Source organism: Callorhinus ursinus, unplaced genomic scaffold (assembly GCF_003265705.2).
Source record: "Callorhinus ursinus isolate GAN/ISIS: 27379988/994484 unplaced genomic scaffold, GSC_fseal_2.0 scaffold87, whole genome shotgun sequence".
Taxonomy (NCBI): domain Eukaryota; kingdom Metazoa; phylum Chordata; class Mammalia; order Carnivora; family Otariidae; genus Callorhinus; species Callorhinus ursinus.
The window spans coordinates 696,682-719,670 of record NW_027397149.1 but is presented as its reverse complement, the minus strand read 5'-3'; the positions used below and the strand labels follow the sequence as shown (position 1 = coordinate 719,670).

Below are 22,989 nucleotides of genomic sequence, written 5' to 3'. Positions count from 1 at the left end.
GCCAGCCGCTCGACAGTATCACCACGCGCGTGCGCGAGAAGCCAGGCGGCCTGTGGGCTAAGCCAAGCGGCGCAAAGGCGGAGACGACGTAACTGGTAGTCGAAAGGAACCTTCCGCGGCCACACGCCGCCAAGCGGCCAACCGCCCCCTAGGACTCGCGCACTACATCACGACTCTTAGTCTCGGCGCTGTCTGAAGACGGACCAATGAACAGAGAGCAGGAAGAGGCGGGGTCACCTGGGGGACCGCCCCAAGCGCCTACTTCTAACCAGTCGAGTCACAAGACCCGATGAGGGGCGGGGCTAATCTGACGTATACCCAATCCCAGATTTGAGGGCGGTTACATATTACCCACTCCCCGGAGCTTGACTCCGCCCTTCGCCTTGTCGTACACTTCTCAACCTATCAACGACTAAGCTGTGGAAGGGCGAGGGGAAGGGGGCGGAGAGTGGGAGGAGGCCCAGAGAGGAAGGAGGCGTAGGCTGAGGAGGAAGAGGGAGGAGGGGCAGGGAAGTCCTGGCGGAGAAGAGGCTCAAGACGCCAAAGGAGACAACAGGAGGGTGCGCTGGAGCTCCCCCGCCTCCCAACGGCCGTTCCGGATCCCTTACGGCGCAAGTCAGGCAGAGTCGGAGGAAAGGAGGAAGAGACTTTTATGTCGGCAGACAGAGAAGCTCTACCCGTCACCGTTGCCTCACATCCGGGGCTTTGGAGGGCTGGCCCCGCGGCCCCGCCCCCCCCCAGCCTTTCATGGCGACCGGAGGCGGAGGCTGGAAGAGCCGGGCCTGGAGGAGGCCCCTTTAAATCTCCTTAAAGGGGTGGCCGGTGAACTCGGCGACTACAACGGCAACCTTAAAGGGAAAGCCATCGAACAGAAGCTGACAAACTGAGAACTGTGCTGTTGGGAGACCTGGAGCGAGTGGGGATTCTCACCTCCTTTTCTCCTCCACGCAAGAAGTTCTTTAAACTCAGCTTAAAGGGGAAGTGGCCGCTTGGTGGAGGACCAGAAACTTAACTCCCGAGTCCTTAAAGGGGCGGCCTGCTGTTTGGAGGACCCTGGACTCCTTAAAGGGGTGGCCTCTTTTAGCCGGAGGACTGGAGACACTTTTAAAGGGGAGGTCTGCGTTTCGGGGCGAGCTTTCGGTCCCTTTTAAAGGGGTGGCCCTTCCTCTTCCTCGGGGAGACTTGTCTCGACCCCTGGCAGGGGGCGACCACCGCACTAGGCCGGCTGGACACCATCGGGTCGTCTTAAAGGGGTCAGGGGCTGGACAACTTGAGGCCTCGCCTTAAAGGGACGGCCGCCCTGTTTTCGCCTTCTCGGCCCCGCCGGCCCCACAGGGGGGGCCCTCGGGCTTGTCGCCCCGGGGGCGGCGCCGGCTCCCCGGGCTTTGGCCTTGGGGCAAGCTCGGGGCCAGTAGATCCTGCTTTAAAGGGGAAGCCGTGGCCTTTTCGTCCCTGTGCAGCCGCCAGCGCCGCGCCTGCGACCCCGGGCCTGCGGACAGGCCGCTTCGGGCCCCGCCGCCTCCGGATGCGGCGCTGAGGGCGGTCGCCATGGAGACGGCAGCGGCCGCGGCTCCGGGCCCGGGCTGGGCCGCCGAGGGGGAGCGGCGGCGGCGGCGCTGCTCGCGCCGAGACCGAGACCGGGAGCAGCGGCGCCGCCGAGGTCCCGGCGGCGATGCGCCCCGGGCCCTGTTGGCCGCCCCGCGCGGCTCCTCGTCCTCCTCGTCGCCGCCACCGCCCGCCAGGCCTTGGTCGTCAGCTTCGTCCGGAGAGCGGCCCGGAGGCCCGAGACGACGGCGGCCCCGTCCCAGGCCTCGGCCCCCGCGACCCCGAGCTCGGAAGCGGCCTGCCGGCTCGGGCAGCCGCGGGGAGGAAGAGGAGGAGGAGGAGGAGGGGGGCGCAGACGACGGGGAGGCCGAGGAGGAGCCTGAAGAGGAGGAAGAAGAGGAGGAGGATTTGATCGATGGCTTCGCCATCGCCAGCTTCGCCAGCCTTGAGGCCTTGCAGGTGGGGGCTGATGGAGCTGGGGACCTTAGGGGGCTTCAGAGGGGCGGAGAGAAGAGTATGGTGCCTGGAGTGGGTGGAGTTGAGGGGGGAATGCTGGCACCCCAAACCAGAGCAACCGGCTCCTCTGGCCAGGTCTCTGCCCCACCCTGGGGTGGGAGGAGGTAGAGTTAGTCTCCAGGGACCAGCCAGGTTACCCGGCCTGAGAGCCACTTTGGTAGCTTGGTCACCCCTAGAGAGGTGGGGAGATTGCCTTTCTCCATCTACTTTAGTCCCACCTCCTCCTCCACAGAAGGATGCATCTCTTCAGCCCCCAGAGCGACTGGAACATCGGCTGAAGCATTCTGGGAAGCGGAAGAGGGGGGGTTCCAGTGGGGCCACTGGGGAGCCAGGGGACAGCTCTGATCGGGAGCCTGGCCGGCCCTCTGGGGATCGGGCCCGAAAATGGCCCAATAAGCGGAGAAGGAAAGAGGTGAGCTTGTCATAGATCCTTGTCATTTAAAACTCTGGACAGAATGTCCTTCACAGAGACTTGTTTTCCATCAGCAATGCTACTGCCCATCATAAACAGTGATTTTATTCTCTAACAGCAGAGAAGAAGGCAGAGCAAAATTGAGCCCTCACTCCTCAATCCAGGTCTGATAGAGAGATGCCCACAGTCAGACTTTTCCGCTTTTGGCTGGCCCTGTCTATTTCAAACGTGTTGATTAATCAGAGATGTTTAGACTTAATGGAATCCTAAATGAATTAGATACGGTCTCAGATCTCTCCAGGCAATAGCAGTTTAGCAAGAAAGAAACAATCTGAGCAAATACCTAGATCAAAACCTGAGAAGCTACAGAAGGCAGAGATCTGGAAGAGATGCTGCAGAAACCCACATGAGGAAGCCACTCATTCTGCCTGGGGGATGGGAGGAGGGTTGTGGTTAGGGAAAGCCCCCTAGGATGTCTTAGGCCTTGAAGGATAGTCATAAGTTTGCTAAGAGGAGAAACGCGCTAAGTTGTTTTGAGCAAAAGCACAGAGATGTGAAAATATATTCAGAAAATGGCGAGAGCATTGGGAACAGGGTGAGCCATAGCAGAAGCACCTAGAGAGAGATTGAGAGCGTGTCGTGAGGGGCCTTGAGTTCCTTGCTAGAGAGTTTAGACTTTATCCAAAGGCCTCGCCAGTCAGCCTTCCTTATGTCTGGACTCTGGTCTTTCTCAGGCCTCCTCCCGTCATTCTCTGGAAGCTGGATACATAGTAAGTGCTCTCCACCTGTACGGGCCCCTCCCCTCTCAATTCCTCTCTGAAAGTCCCCTCTCTCCCTTGGGCCCCACTCTTCTTCCCTCTTGTGACACCTGTCTTTCCTTTTCCCCAGTGTGATGCAGAAAGCGATCTGGACGAGAGGGTGAGTAGGGCTAGAACTTGTTGGGTGGGCAATGTTGTAATTTGTAAAGTGAAGTCCGGTGTAGGGGTCTCCTACGTGCAGCAGACAGAGCCTCCCCTTCAGTGGGGAACATAGGTTAGGTTGAGCCATGACTGGATTGGGGAGTGGGAGGGTGGGTAGATCGAATGGGTAAAAGACTTTTTTTTTTTTTTTTTTTTTGGTAACTAGAGCCAGTTGACCAAAGAATAGAAAGCCCGTGCCTTGGTGTACCATCTTTTCCAAAGCCCTTGGAGATACCAGTGGTTCTCCACAGAAATTCAGGTGGCTGTCGAACTGAGCTGGTCATTCCTGCTTGCGTTAGTCTGCTCTCACAGATTAGAGTCTGAGCAGAGACCACGGTTATGGCAGCGAGGACACCAAACCATGTGGTCAGTGTAAGAACATGTCTTAGAAAGTTGTATTTCGGTTTATCGTTAGGTCAGATTTGCTTGTTTTGGAATAACGTGTTCTAGCAGCTCATGCTCTACCCCTGTAACAACTAAATTTGTATTCCCTGATGTGTGTCTTGTTTTAGTTTAAAAAGTTGGTTGGACAGGGACTGTGGTGAACCAGAGTTCTTGTCTGTCTAAAGGAGGTGACCACTGTCTAGTTCTAGCTAAGTGTTGCCATGCAAGAAGAGGAGCCAATTCTTAAGGGAACCTGCAAGTCTGAGTGTTTGTGAGCAATTCCTGGGTTTGTAAATATCAGCAATTAGTTTAAAAGGTTTTTGCTGACACTTGGGAGCCAAACAAATCTGTAAGTCAGGTAGTCATATGGGCCAGCACTTAGCGATACCTGACATTTTGGCTTTGATGTGCCTACTTCTCTGCAACGTAAGTGCCACCTCAGTTCAGTCCTCCTGGCCTATCAAATTCTCAGGCTCAGCTCTCCTACCCCTCTTCCCAAGCATAGGCGCCCTGAAGCCCACAGTCTTTGCTGGATTTCAGCTAAGCTGATGGAATAGACTTGCCCCCACTGCCGCTTCCTAGCAGGCTCTGGGGGCTGTTAGTCTTCCTGGGTGAGGGCCTCGCTTGACCGGAACCTGACCCTGTCCCTGCCCTTCTTCCCCAGGTCTCCGATGATGACCTCGACCCATCCTTTACTGTCTCAACCAGCAAAGGTTGGTCTCAAGGGCTGGGGCTGGAGATGAGGGAGGGAAATTGGGGGAGTGTGGGCCTCAGCTGAGTACGTCTGCTGTGCTTTCCTCCCAGCCTCGGGCCCCCACGGCGCCTTCAATGGGAACTGTGAAGCAAAACTCTCCGTAGTCCCTAAAGTGTCGGGCCTGGAGCGGAGCCAGGAACAGCCCCCAGGGCCCGACCCGCTGCTAGTGCCTTTCCCCCCGAAGGAACCACCGCCTCCACCGGCCCCTCGGCCTCCTGTCTCACCCCCTGCAGCCCTGCCGGCCGCCCCCAGTCTGCCACCCCCCCCACAGCCCCAGCTGCAGCTCCGGGTCTCGCCCTTCGGCCTCCGCACTTCTCCCTACGGCAGCAGCCTGGACCTCAGCACTGGCAGGTGGGTGGTCCGGGGTTTGGTCTGGTCTGCAAGGACCTGGCCACTTGGGCGCCAACCCCTGCATTCTGTGGCTGGGACATGGGATGGTACCTGCGGGATGTGACTTGTAAAAGGGATTCAGAGGCTGAAAAGCTTGAGAGACACTGGGTGAAAGAACCGTCAAGTGATTACTTGCTGACAGGACTTGGCAGAACCGTTTCACCCAGCATTCCCGTGCAGGGGAGTCCACTTGGTGCCGATTCCCAACTGTATGTGCTGGTGTAGACCTTTTTGCAAGACACATCTGCTAGGAATAGTGTTCTTCAGAACATACTCTGGGAAATGCTGACATGATTAAGGGTGCTGGCTTTGGTGTTAGTCAGACCTGGTTTCAAATTCTTAATCCGCCACTTGCTTAGTGGCTGTGTGATTTTTGACAAGCCACTTAATCTCTCTCAGCCTCAATTTTCTCTTTCTGTAAAAAAAGAAATGGTAACGGTACCTTTACCTTGGTAAAGCTATTGCGAGGATCAATGATGAGTTCATTCAGTGTTTCCCAAAGTGTGTACGTGCATCATTACCAACATGCGAGATCATTTCAGCTGTTACGGGGACAAGTTTTTTTTAGCTGTTAAACGAGCTTTAGAAAAACACGGTTAGTACCTCAACCCTTTGATTTCACACGTGTTGCTTGGGTGAGGCTAAGTAAAAAAGCAAGAAACCGAGTTAAGTGAAAGAAGTAAACGGTACAGGTGGTTACGTGGATGCGGCAGCCGTTGGGAAGGTGGTGTGACATGGTGGAGATTTGGATTAGCATGTAAAGCGGGTGCCAGCACTTGGCCTACAGTAAGTGCTCGCTAAAGGGTAAGAGTCACTGATACGTTACTATTATCGGTGCTGTTTCTAGTATCGTCATCGTTACCGTCCTTTTTCTTGTTCTTGAGAAAACTAAGGCTCAGAGAGGGGCAGTGACTTGCTCAAGGTCACCCAGGGTGTTACTGGCAAGACAGGCCTGGAATTGAGGTCGTCTGACTCCTAGGCCAGGCCCGTGAGGTGCTGCTTCCACTGTCTTAGGGCGGGAACCCAGGTGGCCTGTTGTAATGAAGTGTCAAAGTGAGTGACGTGTTTTGTGCTGCGGTTGAGGCAGGAAAGGGCACGTCCTGTGGCCGGAGACGTCCGAGGCAGCTGTGTGGAAGAGACCTAGAGAGAGGGAGAGAGAAAGAGAGAGAGAGAGGGTTGCCGGGTGTGGGGGGGTACCTCAGTGTGAGGATGGGCTCCCTGGGGGAGGAGGGGCGGCGGCGGGGGGGGGGGGGGGGGGGGGGGGGGGGGGGCGGGCCTGGGGGCCGGGTTCCACCACCTTCCACGTTGGAGCGCCAGGGTCAAGGTATCGCCTAGGCTGCTGATCCCCCCCCCCGTCAGAGCTGGCACCTCCCAGCCCCTCACTCATCTCCCCACTTCTCTCCCCAGCTCTTCACGGCCGCCCCCCAAGGCCCTGGCCCCTCCCGTGGCTCCGCCTCCCCCCTCATCATCCTCTTCGTCCTCTTCCTCCTCATCTGCCTCCTCCTCGTCCGCGCAGCTCACCCACCGGCCCCCGACGCCCTCACTGCCCCTGCCTTTGTCCACCCACAGCTTCCCCCCACCCGGGCTGCGGCCCCCCCCACCCCCCCACCACCCCTCCTTGTTCTCCCCTGGCCCCGCCCTGCCCCCACCCCCACCCCTGCTGCAGGTGCCAGGGCACCCTGGGGCCTCAGCTGCTAACGCCCTTTCTGGTGAGTGTGGGGTCCTGGCCGGGGTTGGGGGCCGGGGGGGGGACGCGGTGGGGGGGCGGCGGCGGCCATGGCCCCGGGCTTGGGCCCAGTCGGCTTTGGGGCATCTGGACCTCAACAGATATCAGGGCTTGAGGAGGGAGTGGCTCAAGGCCAGAAGGGAAGGCCGGTCCCCCCCCCACCCCCCGGGCCCAAGGAGGCTGACCTGGTGGCACCAGACGTTAAAGCCTTCTCCCCCCTCCCCTCCCACAGAGCAGGACCTGATCGGCCAGGACCTGAACTCTCGCTACCTGAATGCCCAGGGTGGCCCCGAGGTGGTGGGGGCAGGGGGCTCGGCCCGGCCCCTGGCCTTCCAGTTCCACCAGCACAACCACCAGCACCAGCACACCCACCAGCACACCCACCAGCACTTCACCCCTTATCCCCCGGGCCTGCTGCCACCCCACGGCCCCCACATGGTGAGCTCCTCACTGGGCCAGTGATGAGGCCCGGAGACTTGGGGGGAGGGTGTGGCTTCCAGGGGAAGGTCTTGGGTCCCTGGCTGGCAGCTTACTCTTCCCTTCTCTTCCCTAGTTTGAGAAATATCCAGGAAAGATGGAAGGCCTTTTCCGGCATAATGTGAGTGTGTGTGTGTGGGGGTGGGGGTGGGTGTGGTGTGGTGTGTGGTGTGGTGTGGTGTGGCGTGTGTGGGCACAGACGCATCAAGGTGTGTGGTGGCCCTGACTGTTGGGGTCCAGTCTTCAGCTTCAAAAGCAAGAGCCTTGAGCCTGGGAGAGCTCCCTGGGGGGTTTTAGGGTGGAGGCCCGAGGACTGATGGGCAGACCAGACGTGGGCTGCACCTCCACCCCCGGCTTGGACTAGTCCCCTTCTCTCCACAGCCGTACTCGGCCTTCCCTCCCGCAGTGCCCGGCCTACCTCCGGGCCTCCCGCCGGCTGTCTCCTTTGGCTCCCTGCAGGGGGCCTTCCAGCCCAAGGTGAGCTCCCAATCCAAACACCACCACCTCCCACCCCCTACAAACCCAGACACCACACCCCGCCTCCCTGCCCCCCAGATCCACATACCTCCTTCCATTTCCCAAAGCCATGCCTGTTCTGCCCTCCCCCTGTGGACCCAGCTTTCTTCAGAGCCATCCTCCCTCCCTGTCCCAGCCCCCAGCCTTGGTTCCAGACCCCTTTTATGCCTGGTGCCAGCTCTCCTGACTGATCCCTCCCCTTTCCCAGAGCACGAACCCCGAGCTGCCACCACGACTGGGGCCAGTGCCAAGCGGGCTTCCCCAAAAGGGGACACAGGTGAGGGGGGCCAAGGCAGGTCCTGGGGGAACTAGAGTATCTGTTGAGGGAGAGCAGGGTTGATTGAGAGCAAACCACTGATTGTTGCCTTTAATGTACGATCAGGGGTATCTCTGAGAATCTGATGAGAAGGAATGGCTGTAGATGACGAGGTTTCCCAGGCACGAGGAATAGGAATTTCATGAAGTTGCCCCAGAAATAAGATTACTGGGACAGTGGTTTTTGTGGGAGTGGTTCACATTTTTTAAGTCACAAAAATCTTTTTTTTTTCCTCAAATGACATCATACCAGGAAGTCCTGTCCGTAAAACAATGAAAAGATAAGCTGCCCCTTTGTGAAGTGGCACAGGGAGCAGCTTTCGAGCCCGTGGCTCTGGGAACATCGGGAAAAGCACAGGATGTGTTTCCTAAAGGAGAGACTAGACCAGATACCTTGCAGGGTCTTCTAGCAGCAGTAAAGGTTTTTTTCTAAAGAAATTTTAAGTAGAGCCTCATGACATAAAGCTGTTAATAGGAGAGTTTCTCTGGTTGAGAAACCTGTCCTGCCTGCCCGCTAACCCATTCCCCAGTCTTCCAGGCAGGGCACATCCTTGGGGTCTGATTCAGGAACTTAGTGCTGGAAGGGAAATGCCCAGAGTGGGAGAGATGGGGAGAGGAGTCTTAACAGGAGCGGGAAAGGCGTGAGGGAGCCACACAAGGTCTCCAGTGTTTGGGTGGGGATTAGGGACTATGGAGATGAGGTGCCCAGGACAGTAAACAGGTCTGAATCGCCACCAATCTCTTGCTTTGCCATCCCCAGATCCCCGACCATTTCCGGCCACCTTTGAGGGTGAGTTTGGTGAGGACCTCAGACTGCATGAGGCTGGGGGCTGGTGTCAGGGTGTTTGGTTGAGGGCGGGTCTTGCTTGGGAATGAGCCAGAAGCCCAAGACATGGAGGCAGCCAGATGTGGAACAGCAGAAAGGGCAAGGCTTATATGCCACAGACCTGGGTTCCGACGTAACTGGCTATGGGACCTTGGGCAAGACAGTTTCTCTCTCTGAGCCTCAATTTCCTAGGCCATGAAATGAACCTAGTCATCCCTCAGTTGTAGGGATGATGAATGGGGATGTTGTGTGGAAAGGCTGGGCTGAGGACCAGGCCTGGAGTGGATGATGAGTGAACGTTCTTTCCTTCCCTTTCCCTTTGGTTATCCTTCTGGGGCGGCAGAAACCAGGGAAGTGGTGTGCCATGCACGTGCGCGTGGCTTACATGATCCTGAGACACCAGGAAAAGATGAAGGTACTGGGGCTGGAGGGCTGGGGCAAGTGGGCTGGCCTGAGCCTTGGGCATCTGCCTTTGGCCGAATCTTGGCCAGAAACATCCCCTCCTGTCCCTGGTCACTGCCTGAGTTCTTTCACAGTAAAGTTAGCACTAGGTTCTCTGGCTAACTAGGGGGGATGGTCCGAGAAGGCGCTGAGAGAGGCGGAGGCTAGGCACCCAAGCCCCATCTTGGCTCCAGCCAGCCCTTGGAGGGGACCTAGGGGTGGAAGAGCAAGAGCGGGACCTCACTTGGCTCCTCACTCACCACCCCTCTCCCTGTCCCATGCAGGGCGACTCCCACAAGCTTGACTTTCGGAACGACCTCCTGCCCTGCCTTCCGGGGCCCTATGGGGCCCTGCCCCCTGGGCAGGAGCTCTCCCACCCGGCCGCCTCCCTCTTCACTGCGACTGGTGAGTCTGGCCAGCCCTCTTGGGGCTTGAGGTTCCCTGTCTCTAGCCCAAGGCCCACCTTGCGCCCACTCAGCCTCATCAGAATCTCCCACCTCTCTGCCCCAGGTGCCGTCCACGCTGCAGCCAACCCTTTCACGGCAGCTCCCGGGGCCCACGGACCCTTTCTGAGCCCCAGCACCCACATTGGTAAGAGCCAAGGGCACGATGGGCAACCCCAGCCTGGTCCCTGACTTTCAGGCGTTCTCAAGCTGGGGATGGAAATTAGGCCAGAGAGGCAGCTGGAATGGGGGTAGGCCTGGTGCCACTTGGTTTGTGACCTTGGACGAGTTACTCTAACCCCTCTGAGCCTTGATCTCATCACCTATGAAATGGGATAGGGCAGGGCAGAGAGACTGCCAGGCTCTGCCGGCTCAGATGCTCTCTGAACTAGCCAGTGCTGGGGGTAGTGTGCCACCTGGGCGAGGAGGCTGGAGGAAGGCTGTGCGGGCCCGGGCGGAACGTCGGCACCGGCTCCGGCTCCTAGCAGTCTCAGCAGGCTTTGCAGGGAGATTTCACCGGGGTCTGGGTCAGCAGGAGGACATGGAGCCTGATGGCGTAGGGAAAGGTGTTCCTGGAAGAAGGAAGTGTGAGCTGTTCCCGTAGTAGAATAAATAAGTTAGTCGTTCTGACTGGCTACAGGCATGAGATTAGGGTCAGGTCGGGAAGGGCCCTGCATGTCAGGTGGGCGGAAGCCGGCGGGGATCTTCAGGCAGATGGCTTGCTGTAGAGCTGGTCTGGGTGGCTGGTGTGGGGGATTGTGGGGTTAGAGCTTGATCTCTGGAGTCACAGAGGCCCTGGCTTGGGGGGTACCACTTCCTGGCTAGATGACTGACCGTTGGCAAGTCACTTCACCTCTCTGAGCCTGTTTCGTCATCTTTAAGTGGGAGCGGTCCTGTCTGCCCCATGGGGCTTGTCGGTTTGTGAGGTTAAACGACACCGTGCGTGTCACAGCTCAGTGTCTTGCGAGGCCCAAGGGAGTGCTCAGCACCCTGTTGTTACAACCAAGACCAGGCGGCTGGTGGGGCTCCGGGGCCTTGCTCCGGAGCTGCCTCTTCCCTGCCGGTCTTGGTGCCTTGGTGCCTGCTCAGAGCCGGCAGCCCAGTGCTCTGACCATCCCCCTTTCCTCCCACAGATCCCTTTGGGCGTCCCACAAGCTTCGCCTCCTTGGCTGCCCTCTCCAACGGGGCCTTTGGAGGCCTGGGCAGCCCTACATTCAGTGAGTGCGGGTGGGGCCGGGCGGGGCGGGGCGGGCCGGCGGCTGGGGGGTAGGGGGGGTGGGGTCCCCGAGTGGGGCGGCCGCCGCCTCCTCGCGGCTCCTGTCACTCTCTCCTTCCCCCCCTGTCCAGACTCCGGCGCCGTGTTTGCCCAGAAAGAAAGCCCAGGGGCCCCACCAGCCTTCGCCTCCCCCCCAGACCCATGGGGCCGCCTGCACCGCAGTCCTCTGGCCTTTCCTGCCTGGGTCCGGCCCCCTGAGGCCGCCCGGACACCAGGCTCAGACAAGGAGCGGCCTGTGGAGCGGAGGGAGCCCTCTCTCCCCAAGGAGGAGAAAGACAGGTGTGCTTGCCCGCCCCGCCCGCCCGCCCGCCCCGGCCGCCCGCCGGCCGGCGCCCACCGCTGGAGGCCCTCTGTTCTCTCCCCAGGGACCTCCCCTTCTCACGGCCCCAGCTCCGCGTTTCTCCCGCTACTCCCAAGGCCCGGGCTGGCGAGGAAGGGGCCCGGCCGGCCAAGGAGTCCGTGCGGGTAAAGGAAGAGCGGAAGGAGGAGGCCGCCGCTGCTGCCGCCGCCGCTGCCGCCGCCGCCGCTGCCGCCGCCGCCGCCGCCGCCGCTGCCGCCACGGCCGGGCCCCAGGGCCTTCACCTGCTGTTCGAGAGGCCGCGGCCGCCCCCCTTTCTGGGCCCCAGCCCCCCCGAGCGCTGCGCTGGCTTCCTGGAGCCCACCTGGTTGGCAGGGCCGCCTCGCCTGGCCAGGCCGCCCCGTTTCTATGAGGCCGGTGAGGAGCTGACGGGCCCCGGGGCCGTGGCGGCCGCCCGCCTCTACGGTCTGGAGCCGGCCCACCCCCTGCTGTACAGCCGCTTGGCGCCCCCGCCGCCGCCGCCGCCACCGCCGCCCACCGCGGCCCCGGGAACCCCTCACCTTCTCAGCAAGACACCCCCAGGAGCCCTTCTGGGCGCACCACCTCCACTGGTGCCCGCCCCCCGGCCTAGTTCCCCACCGAGGGCCCCTGGCCCAGCCCGGGCTGACAGGTGAGGGGAGGGGAGGGACGGGGGAGGGGGCAAAGCTCCGTTCCCCCTTTCCTTTTGACAAGGTCCTAGAGCTGAGGTTTCAAGCCAGGGCTGGAGGGCAAAGGTCACGACCTCACCAGCCACCTCTGAGGTCATGGAACCTGGGAGCAGAAGCCCCCACCCCCACAAGACCAAGCATCAGATGGACCTTGGGGTCACCGGGAGGGCAGAGGTCACAAGCCTCTAGAGAGAGGTGTGTGTGTGTGTGTGTGTGTGTGTGTGTGTGTGTACATGAGAGGTGAGAGTGGGGGTCATGTCAGAGGTCATAGCTCGTGATCTCCTGAGGTACACCATCCCCCCCTCTGAGGGCCCCTAGGCCCTTGGCCTGCCTCCCCAAGGGCTCACTAAGCCAGAGGCCAAAGTGCCCCCCTCCCCTTCACCTACCACCCAAGTCCTCATGCCCTCTCAGGGCTGGGGGAGGAGGGGCTAACGGAAGGGGGGTTCCATGTACATATTTATCTCCCCTTCCACATAGCCCCCCAGACCTTTTGTACATTTTTACAGGGGTGCCCCTCCCAATAATCCCCCTTCCTGGTTAATTAAATCCTCAGACTGGTGCTGTGTTCCTAGCCTCTGGCCTCTCTGTGGGGGGAGGGGGGATTGTAGAGGGAAGAGCTGGGAGGGGACAGGCCGGAACCCAGGGCTTTTATCCCTGGGAATATGGAGTCAGCAGGAGACAGAGCAACTCGGGAAGGGACCTGGGTACCTAGGCTGGAAAGAAGGGCAGATGCTTCCTGCTTGGCTGACAGCCCAGGTCCGCCCCCCACCCCCCCACTTGTTCCTGTTACCTCTGTGTGCCACCACCCCCAAAAGGCTCAATCTCTTAAGCTTCAGCCTCTTAGTGGCTCAGTTCCCCCTACTCCATTTCCAAGTGCCCCCAGGACTCCTGGGCCCTGCCCTCCAGAACCCTGTTCCCCAGAACCCTGCCCTAGGCTGGGGAGGCGGGCAGAGAAGGTCACCATGTACCACACACCAAAGAAGGGGGTCGGCCCGGGGGCGGGCCACACAGGCAGCTCCTTCAGCAGCCTCTCAGCGGCAGCCCCAGCCTTCCCAAAGCAGCAGGCACCCCCAGGCTGGGGCCCGACCTAGAAGGCAGGGCTCAGTTTAACAGAAACGTAACGTTGACTTTTTTTCCCCCGCTGGGGCTTATTCTGTAACATGACTTGCGGATATTTATATAAAAACGAGTGTTACAATGAGGCCCCTTGGCTGCTCTTTCAGTGTGTGTGGGTCATCTGGGGGTGGGGGGGGGTACCTGGTCAGGGAGGGATGAGGGAGGACAATACTAGGCATGTCCTGATGAAGGTTCGCCCTCCCTCCCACCTGGGAGAGCTGTTCCTTTACTTGTGGATGGTTGGATTGGAGCATTGGGCATTGAAGCTTTTCAGTTTCTACAACCCGTACATATTATACAGGATTCAAACAATACAGAAGAATAGCAAAACTAAATTTCCCGTTTACCTGCCAACCCATGCTAAGCTTTGTGCCTTTCCTGAGGTAACCACTCAGTCGTTTGGTCTGTGCTCTTCAGGCCCATTTTTGTGTGTTTATCTACACGTGTGTACATGCATAGTTCTGTTAGAAAAGATGTACAGGTTTTTTTTTTTTTAGAAACTATTGGTTTTTCTCTTATATATGATCACTATGAAATGAATACAAATACATAGCACAAGGGGAAAGTGCCTTATAATCTCACTCCTCAGAGGTGACCACTACTAATTGTCAGGAATATATCTTCCTCTAGTTATTTTTCTAGCTGTATGCTTCAAATACTGTGAAAAAGATGGGATCCTGTGAGATGTATGATTTTGCAACTACCTTTTTACACTTAACGTTATTTTTTGATGCGGTCATTAAAAACCAAGTGACTAAACTGAGCTAGAGAGGCTGGCTCCCACCCGAGCCGCCCGGAATTGTCCTGTCCACTGTACGCATCACCTTAGGGAAGATGGCCGCCAACGTTCTCTGCTCCACATGCCCAAGGCCTCTAGGGAAGGCTCAAGCCTTGACTGTTCAAACAGAAATCAGAAACAGTTGACCAGAAAGACATGGCAGTCCTTGTTTTCAACTTCTTAAGAAAAATCTAAAAATCTGTTGACACTATACCTGCTTTCTCTGTGGCTGCCCCCTTGAGATGGGGCATGATCTCTCCAGATCGCCACTGTCTCCTCCACTCTTGTTTAGGAAGGAGTCGTCGTCACTACTGAGGTACCTCCCTGGTCCCCGTACACATTTGAGTGTGGAACTCTCAGAAGAATACCTCCTAGATACGTATGCCCAACGTCTCCTAGACCCCCCCAAAAGTAACTTAGATACCCAGTCGTCTCCCAGATCAGATGCTGTACCCCCTAGCCCGACCCACTTCCATCTCTCTTATCAGCACCCAAGTCAGAAAGCTCCCTCTTACTTCACTTGATTCACGGTCGGAACTAAGCTCCCTCTTACTTCCCTTGATTCACGATCGGAACTGCGTTGTATTCTTTCTACCACTGTTCTTTTGATCACCCCAGCCACTGACCTCGTGGCTGGGGATACAGAGGTAAACAAAACAAAAAAAACCCCAGCTCTCCTGGAGCTTAGGCGCCGGTCCTAGGAGGAGTAACAGCACATGCTTCCAAAAGACAAGGAGGGTGAAGGGCACGACTCCCCAGGGCTACCTTTTTGGGGCCTGTCCTTAGAACCACTAGGCTTCATTGACCCATCTTTGCATGATCTGATCTGAACTCAGGAGCTCCTCAGAGGTAAAAGAGGAATCCAGAAGGACTGAGTGCCAGGGAAAGGCAAAACAAAACCAAAATCGTTTCACCATCATGAGGCTGCTATTTGGAAATGCATTTTTTTGTTGTTTTGAATGAACTCAGAAGTGTAGCTGTGTAATCTTAAGCAGTGTGCTTATTTCTGAGCCATGGTTTATTTGTAGAATGGACAGCGTTTTTTTTTTTTAATTTGAAGATCTAATTGACTCTATTAAATGATTCATGGATTGGGCGGCACCCCATCTAGCAAATGGAGAGGTGCTCCTAAAATGGAGGGTTTTTAACACTTCACTGAGATAAAATTCACCCCGTCTTTTATGACTGGCTTCTTTCACTTAGCATGATAAGCATTCCTTTTTATTGCCAAACAATACTCCATTATATGGATGTACCACATTGTGTTTATCCATTCTTCAGTTGATGGACATTTAAGTTGTTTCTTTAAAAAAGATTTTATTTATTTTGAGGGCGGGGAGAGAGAGTGCCTGCGGGGGGGTGGGGGGCCGTAAGAGCAGAGGGAGGGGGCAAGCTGACTCGGGTGAGCGCAGAGCCTGATGGTGGTGGGGGAGGGGGCTGGATCCCACAACCCTGAGATGACCTGAGCCGAAACCAAGACGCTTAACTGACTGAGCCACCCAGGCGCCCTAGGTAATACCTTTCTGGTTTGAAACTCCCAAGAAGCAGATCTTAGAGCTCAGTTAAGGAGAATGGCTTACTTACATGAAGTTTATTGGGAAGGCACATTTTTCAAAACAGACTTTGAGGTGAGGAGCATCTATCATAGGGGCAGAAGAAGTCTGAGCCAGTGAAGAACACAGGTTTAGAGCCGCCTTCATCAGACAGACCAGAGTTTGAGTTCGCCTCCACCAACTAGCTCTGAGACTTTGGTCTTTAGCCTGCTTCCGCTTTTCAAAGAAAATGACAATCCCAGCCCACAGGTTCATTGTGATAGTTACATGCAGGTAGAGGGTACTGAGCACAGAATTGAGTACACAGTGGACATTCACCAAATGAGAGTGTTGTTACTGATTGCAGCGGGAAAAACTATAAACAGGTCCCCAATTTCAAAATAGGTAGGTTGAAGTTCAGAGAACTTTATATGAGGCATGGAGTTAGGAGAAGAAAGGAGACATACACATTTGGGGAGGAGATTAAAAAAATAAACCTGATTATTGTTAAAACAGCTTTAGAGGGGCGCCTGGGTGGCTCAACTGCTTGGGCATCTGCCTTCATCTTGGGTCATGGTCTTAGGGTCCTGGGATCGCGCCCTTCATCGGGGCTCTCTGCTCGGCGGGGAGGCTGCTTCTCCCTCTCGCTCTCCCTCTATGCTCTCCCTCTCTCAAATAAATAAAATCTTAAAAAAAAAAACGAAAACAGCTTTAAATATACAAAAAAATTGGCAAAGATAGTAAGCGAGTACAGAGACTTCCTATATGCCCCGAACTCAGTTTCCTGTATTAACACCTATTAACATCTCACATTTGTTACAATTCATCAATCAGTATTGGTGCATTATTGACTTAAGTCCAACTTTATTCAGATTTCCTTGTTGTTGTTGTTTTTTAAGATTTATTTATTTGAGAGAGAAAGAGAGGGAGATTGCACCAGCAGGAAGGGCAGAGGGAGAGAAAATCTCAAGCAACCTCTGCGCTGAGCAAGACCGACCTGGAGATCATGACCTGAGCCAATAACCAAGAGTCAAAAAAAAAAAAAAAAAAAGAAGAGGACCCTTAACGGACTGGAATACCCAGGGGCCTCCAAGTTTTCCCTAATGTCCTTTGCCTGTTCCAGGATCCCACAAGGACACCACATTACGTTGTCATCATGTCTCCTTAGGCTCCTTTTGACCATGAGTTTTCTAGACTTTCTCTGTTTTTGATGATCTTGAGTTTTGAGGAGTATTGGTCAGGTATTTTAGAAAATGTCCCTTATTTGGGATTCATACGTTGTTTTTCTTAGGCTATAGTTTTTCTTAGACTAGAGTTATGGGTTTGGGGAGGAAGCAGAGGTAAAGTGCTGTTTTCATCACATTGAGTCAGTGGTACATGCCTTCAAGATGATCCATCCTTGTGGCTGAGGCAGTTCCTGTCAGTTTCCACTGCAAAATTACTCTTTCCCCCTTTTTTGCATATTCTACTCTTTGGAAGGAAGTCACTCTGCAGCCCAGACTGTGGGAATTGGGAAATTATGCTCCACCTCCTTGAGGGTGGAGTATCTACATAAATTACTTGGAATTCTGTTTAGGAAATGTGTCTCTTCACCCTTTATTTATTTATTCAATCATTTATTTATATTAGGATGGATTCATGGATATTTCTTTTCTTCTTTAGGTTATACCGCAGTACTCTTTTATTTATTACTCCCCGGTTTTCATTTGGCTCCTGTGTCCCTTTCATTGTGGGGTTTTATTTTGCTTTTTTTTTTTTTTTAGCAGAAGCTGATTTTTTTTCTGTTTACCCTTTTGTATCTTTTGGTTTTTGTCTCATGTGCATGTATTATCTGTTCTTAAAAGTTAAAAACTGCCAGTGTAATTAACATAAAAAGTTTGTAGCTTATAAAAGAAGGTAGAATCGGGGGGGCACCTGGCTGGCTCAGTCAGAAGAACATGCGACTCTTGATCTTGGGGTCATGAGTTTGAGCCCCACATGGGGTGTAGAGATGACTTAAATAAAAGTTATTTTTAAAAATTTATTTTTTTACTTTTTAAAATATTTTATTTATATTTTTTAATTCTTTTTATTTTTTATTTTTTTTTAAGATTTTATTTATTTATTTGAGAGAGAGAGAGAATGAGAGATAGAGAGCACGAGAGGGAAGAGGGTCAGAGGGAGAAGCAGACTCCCTGCCGAGCAGGGAGCCCGATGCGGGACTCGATCCCGGGACTCCAGGATCATGACCTAAGCCGAAGGCAGTTGCTTAACCAACTGAGCCACCCAGGCGCCCTTTTAATTCTTTTTAAAAAGGAGGCGGAGTAAAAAGTCTCCTTCCTTCCCCTGATCACGCCTGCCTTGCTCCATTTCAGCTTTTCAGAGATACCATGTTGATTTCTTGTTTGTGTCTCCAGAACAGTTCTTTTTTTCTTCTTTCAAACAACTATTTACATATTACACACTGTTCTGTATGCTGTTTTTCTCGAATAACTATCTCTTGCAGGTTATAGCATTCCTTTGTGAGGCTATACCATAATATATTTAACCAATCTCCATTAGTGGACATTCATGTTCTTTCCAGTCTTTTACTAGAACAGGGAGTGCTGCAGTGCCTACCCACCTCTTTGTATACCTGAGCAAATAAACCTGCAGGATAAATTTCTAGGCAGAGAATTGCTGAGTCGAAGAACATAGGCGCTCAAAATTTAGACACTAAATTGTCCTGCACAAACCTCATGCCAGTTGCCAGTTCTCACTCTCACCAAGAACGTAGGAGAGGACCTGTTTCCCCACACCCTTGCTAACCGGAGAACTAACAGGCTTTTTGATCTTTGCCAATCCCACAGGTGAAAGAAGGTGACTCATAGAAGTTTGAATCTGTGTTTCTTTTATTATGAGTGAAGCCCAACATCTTGCTGGACATTTACAAATCCTTTGTGTCTTCATTTTCTGTGAAGATGCCTTTTCAAACGTCTGCCCATTCCACTCTCCCCTGCTGTTTTGTGTGGGTTTTTTTAAGATTTATTTATTTATTTATTTTTATTTGAGAGAGAGAGAGAAAGCACACACAGAGGAAGAGGGAGTGGGGAGAAGCAGGCTCCCCACAGAGCAGGGAGACCGACGCGGGGCTCGATCCCAGGACCCTGGGATCATGACCTCAGCCGAAGGCAGACGCTTAACGACTGAGCCACCCAGGTGCCCTCTTTGGGTTTTTTTATAATCTTTGTTTTGTGTCTCAGTGAAAGCTACTCATTCATTTCTTCCACTAACAAATATTTATTTACCTACTGTATATCAGGCTCTGTTTTAGCAATGTGACAGTGACCAGAAAGAGCGAAGGTATTTTTCTTTGGGAGATTAAAATTCTAGAGGGGGTAGACAGAGTAAAGGAACAAATACATGTTGGCCGGCAATACCTGTTAGGGGGAAAAAGTAGGGTATGGGCTTGAAAGTTCTGGGGTGCTATTTTATATAGATGGATTGAAGAGGGTTTCTCTGAGGGATGCTAAGGGACCAGAGATGGGAATAAAGTGAGAAAAGGAAGCATGCAGTCGTCTGCGAGAAGCGTGCTTCTGGCAGAGAGCAGCAGGGCGAAGCCCCTGAGGTAGGAACGTGGTGGCTGAGCTGGCAGATCAGCTCAAGGGCCGGCGTGGCTGGAGCAGAGCGAGCGAGAGGCAGAGGGGCTGGGACACGAGGTTTGAGAGGTAAGTGGAGACCAGATCATGCAGGGCCTTGCAGGCCTTTGTAAGGACTTTGGCTTCTACTCTGAGTGAGGTGCTAGCCATTGCAAAGTTTGTTTATTTTGCCTACACCTTTTTTTTTTTTTGGACAGTTTTGGAGCAGAGGAATGACATTATCCAATTTAGCTTTTTAAAGAACCATACAGGGTGCCTGCATGGCTCAGTTGGTTGGGCATCTGCCTTCAGCTCAGGTCGTGATCTCAGGGTCCTGGGGTTGAGTCCCACATTGGGCTCCCTGCTCAGTGGGGAGTCTGCTTCTCCCTCTCCCACTCCCTCTGTACCCATTCTCTCTCTCAAATAAGTAAATAAACTATTTTTTTAAAAAAATAAAAGACGAAACAGCACGGTCTAGGAATTGAGACATTACAGTACACGTGTCACTGGGGGCATTTCCCATCATCAGCCTGTTCAGCTGGAATATTTAGGAGACTGACCTGCTTTTTTCTTTTTAAGATTTTTTTTTAAAGATTTTATTTATTTATTTGAGAGAGAGAGAATGAGAGATAGCACGAGAGGGAAGAGGGTCAGAGGGAGAAGCAGACTCCCTGCTGAGCAGGGAGCCCGATGTGGGACTCGATCCCGGGACTCCAGGATCATGACCTGAGCCGAAGGCAGTCGCTTAACCAACTGAGCCACCCAGGTGCCCTCTTTTTAAGATTTTATTTATTTATTTGAGAGAGCGAGAATGAGAGAGAGAGAGAGCACATGAGAGGGGGGAGGGTCAGAGGGAGAAGCAGACTCCCTGCTGAGCAGGGAGCCTGATGTGGGACTCGATGTGGGACTCGATCCCGGGACTCCAGGATCATGACCTGAGCCGAAGGCAGTCGCTTAACCAACTGAGCCACCCAGGCGCCCGACTGGCCTGCTTTAAGCAAATCCCTAATGTGTGTGGGGCGCCTGGGTGGCTCAGTCATTAAGCGTCTGCCTTCGGCTCAGGTCATGATCCCAGGGTCCTGGGATTGAGCCCCGCATCGGGCTCCCTGCTCCGGGGGGAAGCCTGCTTCTCTCTCTCCCACTCCCCCTGCTTGTGTTCCCTCTCTCCCTGTGTCTCTCTGTCAGATAAATAAATAAAATCTTAAAAAAAAAAAAAAAGCAAATCCAATGTGTGCAATTTCAGATGGACCTGATTTTTCTCTAACGGACTGGGCAGTCATTGCCATGACCATGGGCTCAATTTGGCAGGGCTAATGAGGTGATCCCAAGCCTCTAGTCCCAGAGCTTTTGCTCATGGGTGACAAATAAGCCTACCTTTTTTTATTTCCATTGGAAGGAATCATCTCCCCAAAGCTCAGCAACCACACTCTAGAAGTGCTTCCTGCTGATGCCTTTGTACAAACCCATAAATATGTGTGTTCAAGAATGTTCTCAGAATTAGATAGGTGGTAATAGCTGCACAACTTTGTGAATATACCAAAAATGCCTGGATTGTATACCTTAAAGGGTTGGAATTTATGGTATATGAATTGTAATTCAATAACACCAATAAGAGACATTCCTAGAAACCCTGTTCATCATAGGACAAAGACTGGAAACAAGTCTATCCATGGGGATCTGTTAAATGCACTTCTGGATCATCAGTGGGTAAACATGGAGACATTAAAAAGAATGAGGTGTGTCTGCCTTTGCAGATGTGGGAGAGAGAGAAAGCTCTCTGTGATGGACTGTTAAGTTTTAAAAAATGAAGGTGAGGAACTGTGTGTGTAGCATACTACCATTTGTATTAGAAGAGTGTGTACTCATACACGGAGACTATTTCTAGATAGTTGAGAATTTCTTAACAGGAACTTTTAGGGAGTGGAGATAGGGTTTTAACTTTACTGATGGTTTCTACCCTCTCTACTTCTATTCATTTTTAAAAAGATTTTTATTTACTTATTTGACAGAGAGAGCAAGAGAGCATAAGCAGGGGGGAGCAGCAGAGGGAGGGGGAGAAGCAGGCTCCCCACTGAGCAGGGAGCCTGATGCGGGTCTCGATCCCAGAACCCCGGGATCACGACATGAGCAGAAGGCAGACCCTCAACTGACTGAGCTACCCAGGTGCCCCTACTTTTATTCATTTTTAAAAAGATTTTAAGTAATCTCTACACCTAACGTGGGGCTCAAACTTACAACCTTGGCCAAGATCAAGAGTCACACCCTCTTCCAACTGAGCCAGCTAGTTGCCCCTCTACTTTAAAAAAATATATATATATGTTGGGGCGCCTGGGTGGCTCAGTCGGTTAGGCGTCTGCCTTCGGCTCAGGTCATGATCACACGGTCCTGGGATCGAGCCCCGCATCGGGCTCCTTGATCAGCGGGGAGCCTGCTTCTCCCTCTCTCTCTGCCTGTCGCTCCCCCCACTTGTGCTCTCGCTCTCTCTCATCAAATAAATAAATAAATAAAATCTTTAGAAAATACATATGTTTCTGTATAACTTTTATGCACACATACATTTTAATTATCACAAGAAAAATACAAAAATAAAGAATTGGGGAGAGGAATGCTTCAGGCAGAGGGAGCAGGAGTGCCCAGTGGCTGAGGTAGAAATGTGCTGGGTGGACTGGGGGATCAGCCAGGGGCCATGCGTGGCTGTTGCTGGCTACTGACCGAAGAACAGACTGTGATGAGCATTTGTGGGGCACTTTCTACATGGTGGGCGAGATTGAGATACTTTCCCAATTCCTCCCAACTCCCAGAGTTGGTGGGAGGCCCCAGGTCTTGGAGGGCGTCCTCTCTTGCCTTCTTTCACCCCCTCCCACCTTTTCTCCAGGACCCATCAATTCTGGAGTAGGCAATGACCCTTGAGCAAAGGACTTCACCTTCCTCAACCTTAGTTTCCCCATCTGCAAAATGGGAATAATGATAAAGCCCATCTCAGTGGATTTATGAGAATTATCGGTGTCCTAAAAGTAGTGAGAAATACTGTGAATGTTAGTCTACCTCCGGCACTGACTACTTGGGTTGCCTATTGAATAATAAGAGTATAATTATTCTCACAACTATACAGAGAGGTAGGCAAGGCTGGTATGACTATGCCCATTTTGTACGTAAGTACAGTGAGGCATGAAGATGAAAGGGGCTTTCGAACTTAGTGAAAAATTCAAAATGAGCAGAGTTTAGGGTCGTACAGAATATGAGTTTGAATCCCTGCCCTGCAGTGTATTTGCTTTGTGACTTTAGGCTAGTTAGCTCTCTGAGTCTGAGAGTTAACCACACCACCAAAAAGGGACAAGGCCTCAGACCTCGCAGGACTTCAAGGATTAAAAGCTGCTGGAAAAGAGAAAGGCCTCCCATAATGCTTGGTCCAGGAAATAGCTGCTATTAAGGTAATTATTCTGTAAATATTCTGAATGATAATAATATTTATGGACCGAGGTGTCGCCTATGTTAGGTGCTGAGGTCAGATGAGAGACTAGGTCTTGTGGTCTCTAACTCTTTCCCTAATAGCGGCTCCTGCCCTCCGGAGCCCCACAGTGAATGAGGAGGAGAGGCCCTCAGTGATGCAAATGAATGTTGACTTTTTCATTAACAAAACAACGAGCTCGTTGACACAGACGGGGGGGGGGGGATATTTAAAACTTTGAAAGGAGAAAAATCGGTTCACAAGTATTTGTTGATATACTCACACCCTGCTCTCCTCATCAATAAACATTTCCCAAGGTCTGCGGGGACAACCCCGGGTTGGACTCCTGGTGAGGTCTCTAAAATGCTGTGTGAACTGGGGCCTCAAAGGGTTTCAGGCTAAAGGATGCCAACCCCTCAGGGCTGGGGGGCGGGGCTTTGGTGAAATGTGTACGAAGAGCCTGGGACCACTTAGAAACAAAGCAATTTTTCTTGTCTAAAGAAATCAGTTTATTTTACCCCAAACCTCCCCCCC

The 22,989-nt window shown here is 53.4% G+C and overlaps 1 protein-coding gene across 2 annotated transcripts; it reads left to right on the top strand.

Moving 5' to 3' along the window:
- Positions 1-429: 429 nt before the first annotated feature.
- FBRS (fibrosin) lies at positions 430-13,187 on the top strand. Of its 2 annotated transcripts, XM_025854054.2 has the most exons (18): positions 431-2,004; positions 2,294-2,473; positions 3,208-3,243; positions 3,362-3,391; positions 4,481-4,529; positions 4,621-4,921; positions 6,368-6,669; positions 6,919-7,124; positions 7,240-7,284; positions 7,545-7,640; positions 7,888-7,956; positions 8,755-8,784; positions 9,164-9,235; positions 9,546-9,666; positions 9,772-9,852; positions 10,838-10,921; positions 11,052-11,259; positions 11,346-13,187. In XM_025854054.2, the coding sequence occupies exons 1-18, from the start codon at positions 1,549-1,551 to the stop codon at positions 11,950-11,952; spliced, it is 2,973 nt and encodes a 990-aa protein (XP_025709839.1). In that variant the 5' UTR covers positions 431-1,548; the 3' UTR covers positions 11,953-13,187. The 2 variants fall into 2 exon arrangements, with proteins under 2 accessions (XP_073744262.1, XP_025709839.1); XM_073888161.1 differs by lacking the exon at positions 7,240-7,284 and having other exon boundaries at positions 430-2,004.
- Positions 13,188-22,989: the final 9,802 nt, after the last annotated feature.

Coding starts and splice junctions, on each gene's coding strand:
- FBRS (XM_025854054.2), top strand. CDS start 1,549: ATGGAGACGGCAGCGGCCGCGGCTCCGGGCCCGGGCTGGGCCGCCGAG. Junction 2,474..3,207: donor ATAAGCGGAGAAGGAAAGAG/GTGAGCTTGTCA, acceptor GGTCTTTCTCAG/GCCTCCTCCCGTCATTCTCT. Junction 9,667..9,771: donor CTCCCTCTTCACTGCGACTG/GTGAGTCTGGCC, acceptor TCTCTGCCCCAG/GTGCCGTCCACGCTGCAGCC.